The 4,388-nt window shown below is 49.8% G+C and overlaps 1 protein-coding gene across 8 annotated transcripts; it reads right to left on the minus strand.

Moving 5' to 3' along the window:
* Positions 1–425: 425 nt before the first annotated feature.
* Positions 426–3,346, minus strand: LOC108390470 (protein ARMCX6). Of its 8 annotated transcripts, none has more exons than XM_037011126.2 (4): positions 3,203–3,346; positions 2,831–3,059; positions 2,377–2,505; positions 426–2,077 (listed from the first exon to the last, which is right to left on the minus strand). In XM_037011126.2, the coding sequence occupies exon 4, from the start codon at positions 1,929–1,931 to the stop codon at positions 1,032–1,034; it is 900 nt and encodes a 299-aa protein (XP_036867021.1). In that variant the 5' UTR covers positions 1,932–2,077; positions 2,377–2,505; positions 2,831–3,059; positions 3,203–3,346; the 3' UTR covers positions 426–1,031. The 8 variants fall into 8 exon arrangements, with proteins under 8 accessions (XP_036867021.1, XP_036867073.1, XP_036867012.1 ...); XM_037011178.2 differs by having other exon boundaries at positions 2,377–2,460; positions 2,831–2,907; positions 3,203–3,340; XM_037011117.2 differs by having other exon boundaries at positions 2,831–2,907; positions 3,203–3,340.
* Between the last annotated feature and the right edge of the window lie 1,042 nt (positions 3,347–4,388).

Here is a 4,388-nt window from a genome sequence, read left to right on the forward strand (position 1 = left end):
GCACAAGGATGGGTGGCTGAGTGGTCCCCAAGGGTGTGTGGACACCCTGCCAGTCAGCGCGAGGGTACTGACCTTCCTCCCAAGGCTGGCAGTCAAGGCAAGACAGCTTCTTGGAGGCATTTCTCTGGACCAGGCGCCAGGCACTGTGCCGCCTGCTTCAGGGGTATTGTCTCTTTCAGTCCTTCCCACACGCCATCCTAATTCCACCAAAGCCCCCTCTGCTCCCCCACTCCTCACCTCTCACCCCCAGCACCCCCCTGAGCCTCATCCTGAACACTGCAGCCCACCTCTACCTCTGCCTCCTGTGAGCACTGATCAGCGTGCATCTGTCAGGCAGCAGATGCCCCAGTTAGTTAGCGCTGACCATGTTTCTGTGTCTTTCTCTTCATGCAGACTGTAAGTTCAAGGACACGTTCCATGCCCCGTTTTTGCCCATCAAAGCACACGACTTTATTGATGATACATACACATGTAGGCATGGGTGGATGAGGTCAAGTCAGTGCAGCACATAGAAAGGGAGTGTACTCTTTTGAAGAATAGGCTTGCCGTCCATCAGCTCACATGGAGGAAAGAGTAGATGAAAGAGAATTCAACCTAAACCGCAACAAATGCATGTTCAGCACAAACTCGGGTATGTAGCTGGTCTCCACGAAACGGTCCAGCTTAGACAGGGAGGCCAGCACAGGAAAGGCATCCCTCGTGATGCTATAATATGATGCTCTGTATCCGCAGCTGGCAGCTGAAATGACCCCTTTTACCACAAGAAGAAGGCTGCTGTAAGGGAGTAGTTGTCAATGCGCACTGCCTGCGGACTGCACCGCCAAGAAGCTACTCAAAGCTCTTTGAGCCCCTGCCTGGCCAAACAGAGTGTGCTCCTCCACTTAGCAAGTGTGACTTTCACGCCAGGGTGGGGCGATTGGCTGAGGCTGGATCTTTGAGACTGCAGAGTCTTTGAGTGGGAGCACAAGTGGGCATGTATTCACCAAATGGCTTTTGGGCGGGTTCAGTTCCAGTGCGTTCAGGATGGCCACTTAAGAGGCCATGGTGCCCGGCAGAACCTGTCTGTTTCCATTCCTGATAAAGAGGGACATGAATGACAGCAGCATTTGGGCACCCAGCAATTCCCCTGCCAAGACTGGCTTTTCAGACAAACCCGTCAACGGTTTCAAACCCTGAACCTCAGCACATCCTCTTCCCTCTGGTGTCAAAGGAAACTCCAAGTCTGCAACGGACTTGGCAAGCATGTTATTAATAACTGTCATGCTCATTAGCAAATTTAATCCGGCCTGATGCAGAAATGAGTTGCAGCAATGTGACACAGTCTCCCGACACACTTCACTGATGTACATCTTAATCTGGCTCTGATTTTCAGCCCTCGCGTTCAAGTTATCCAGGGCACGCAAAGCCTTCTCCTTGACAGCGGGGTGGGGAGTGGGGATGCAGTTCCCAGTGGAGAGGCTGGCCCAATGACTGCTGACATCATGGATAAATGAAAAGCCAGCGTCTTTGCACTGAGCAAACAATATTTTACCCTGAATGAAAGGACACTTGGAGAGGTCAAGAACACAAGTGACATTTTTAAAGTTTTGAGCACTCCAAGTGTTTTTATGTTCATAGGGGAATGGGCGCTGTTTTACTGAGTTTGGTCGGTTGGCCTTTCCCCCACCTGTGGGCCTGTTCTCGGTGCCATCAGGGGCCCCAGGTTCAGTCCAGTCCCCATCCTGACTCCAGGGCTGAGACATAGTTGTGAAATCAAACCAAATCTCGGGCTCCTCCTCATCCAGCTCTTGGTCATCTTCCCCTTCCTCTTCCTCCTCCTCCAACTTGTCACTGTCATCTCTTCCTATGGTTAGTTTGTAAACACAGTAGCAGGCACCAGCCCCAATCATCAGTCCTGCTGCCATCCAACCCACTTCCCGAGCCCTGCCCATGCTCTAGTCTGTGCCAGCCTTGGGACAAGACAGGAGAGGGTCTGGCTCTAAACAACTGAAGAAGAGTCGTAGGGCCACAGTGAGTAATGGTGGGAAGGAGACGTCTTCAGCCTCCCCCAGGCTCCTGGGGCTCTGTTGTGATGAATCTAAGGGTGAAAAATAGCATTAGGGCTTTGGGCTGTGCTTAAGTTTGCGGCTCATCAGACAGAGTGGAGTTTGAGTTCTGATTGAGACAGGAGGATTATAAATAAAGTACTTTTTTGTTCTTTTCTGCTATGCTCTATCTGCTCTCAGGGTCTGCCATTTGTCTTTCATGCGCCACAGGGAAGGGCAGGAGGTGGGCTGTGCTATGACAGCCAGAAAGGTGACAGGGAGAGGTTAACCCTCAGATAGTCGCCCCACACACCGGCACCCCCAGGAATCACAGGTAGTTTCTCCCACGAACCTCTACCAAAGTCAGGTGAATTCCTTCTTTTTCCCTTGTCTTCTGTTGTCAGGGCTTCTTTCCCAGTGGTGATGGCCAGATGGCCTGGCAGAAGGACAGATGGAAAGACGGCTAGTCAGCGTTGGAGAACTGAAAGTACAGAGCATGGATCAGCACTGAGAACACAGGTCTCAGTATAGGCTCTTTTGAATTTTCGGCCTTTGAGTTTAAAATATTTCTCACACGTTCCCGACTTTCCTAACGCGGGCTTCCCCCCCACCCCCAGTGTCCGCCATTTCCCCAGCAAAGGCCGCCACACCCCTTTCGCTGCACTGAAATGGGAGGGGGTGCGGAGAGAGACCCGGCCGGGAGAGGGCGACTGGGACCGGGCCCGCACAGATCCCCGCCCTCCTTCCTCCGCCAACCGCATCGCCACCCCCACCCAGGGTCCGGGTACATACGCCTCCACACTGACCTGCACGGTTCCAAGGCAGTTTGCCCCTTCCTAACAGCGACTTTTGCAGCGACCTACAAGCCAACAGACCTACAAACCTGCAGACAGCGGACCGAAGGGACGGAGTACTTGGTGGACGAAGCAGCACTCATAACCCGAGTCCCCTGGTTGTGGAACCTTTCTTTCCTTGGAGTCTCTGCAACAGCCATTCACTCCCCTCACCCCCACTGAAGTCGGCCAGTTCTCTCTACTGAAAGGGGCACGACGGGGGGCGGCGGTATTTAGAGAGTAGGCGAGAAGTGGACTCAGCCCGGATCGGCTCGCACCTGACTCGTGGCGTTCTTGGCCCTCTCCCACTCCACCTCCCTCCAAGCCGAGCCTAGATCTACCGACCTGCGCTGTCCGGGGCTAGTTTCCTTCTTCCTTCACACGCCTCGCAGAGTAATGTGGGGCTGGTACCCAGACGAAGAGGACTAGCAGGACTTCAGCTCTAGGCAGCTCTTGGTCACGTGACGCTCACGTCACCAGTAAGCTCTGGCCCCCAATTTCCACTCCCACAAGCAGTGTGGCAGGCGCCAGCCTGCCCCGTACCTCCCCCGATCACACTAGGCCCTGTCACTCTTTTCCCTATAACAATACCAGGAACCAGAAGTGGTCCTGGCTCCCTGGTGTTTGAGGTTTGCCTTTCTCGTATTACAGGAAGGGGCAGCATCTTTCCCTGGGTCTACTGTTCACTTACACTTCTTGAGGAAATGTCTTATCCTTTGGCTCTGAAAGTCCTGCCCGCCTTCCATAATTTCTACCTCTTCCCACATCCAGTCTCTGTACCCAAACTGGGAGGGTGGGGGGTTGGTGGCAGAAAAGGAAACCCAAGTAGTAGTGAGGTTTTTATGAATATTTTTGAATCATTTATGTTGTATTTCATCCTTCCTTCCGTTTTTATTGACTCAAGCTGCACTATTTTGTAATCAGAAAATGCAATTAAGCTATTTCACTTGGAGAAGAAAAGAATTAAAATCTTTAAATATATATTATATATATAGCATATGCACAAAATAAACAATATTTCCCAGTTAATAGGGAAGCCTTATTAATTTGGTTAATTTGTACCACAATGAAAATATTTTCTTCAGATTGCACAGGAAATAGCAGCTTTCAAACAGCATATTAAAATTTAAAACATCCTTACAAACAAAACTAGTGTGCTTTCAATATGATTTATAAATTGATGGATAAAGTCAGTCCATAGTGAGGTGATCAGTGTTTTCATCATAACCATTTTAGATAAGTAAACACTATCATCTTCCTGGCTGAACTCATAGTATTAGGCATCAGATGAATGAGATGTTCATGGAAGACAGCTGGGTGGCTTTCATTCTGGCTTTAAAGGACAGATTTATGATGAATCTTAGCAATTAGTAACTTCACAGATTAACCTGCTTTTCATTCAAATGTCTCATTTAAAATCTATTCCGAAGTTTCATGGTGTAACACATAAATCATTCAGAAATTAGAGAATTTCCTATTTTCCCACTAATGAAAATGAGACTCAATAGATGGAATTTTCATTTAATCCTGA

This window comes from Manis javanica, chromosome X (genome assembly GCF_040802235.1).
Source record: "Manis javanica isolate MJ-LG chromosome X, MJ_LKY, whole genome shotgun sequence".
NCBI lineage: Eukaryota > Metazoa > Chordata > Mammalia > Pholidota > Manidae > Manis > Manis javanica.

Bases quoted from the DNA above. Each gene is read 5' to 3' on its own strand.
- LOC108390470 (XM_037011126.2), bottom strand. From the start codon at position 1,931: ATGGGCAGGGCTCGGGAAGTGGGTTGGATGGCAGCAGGACTGATGATT.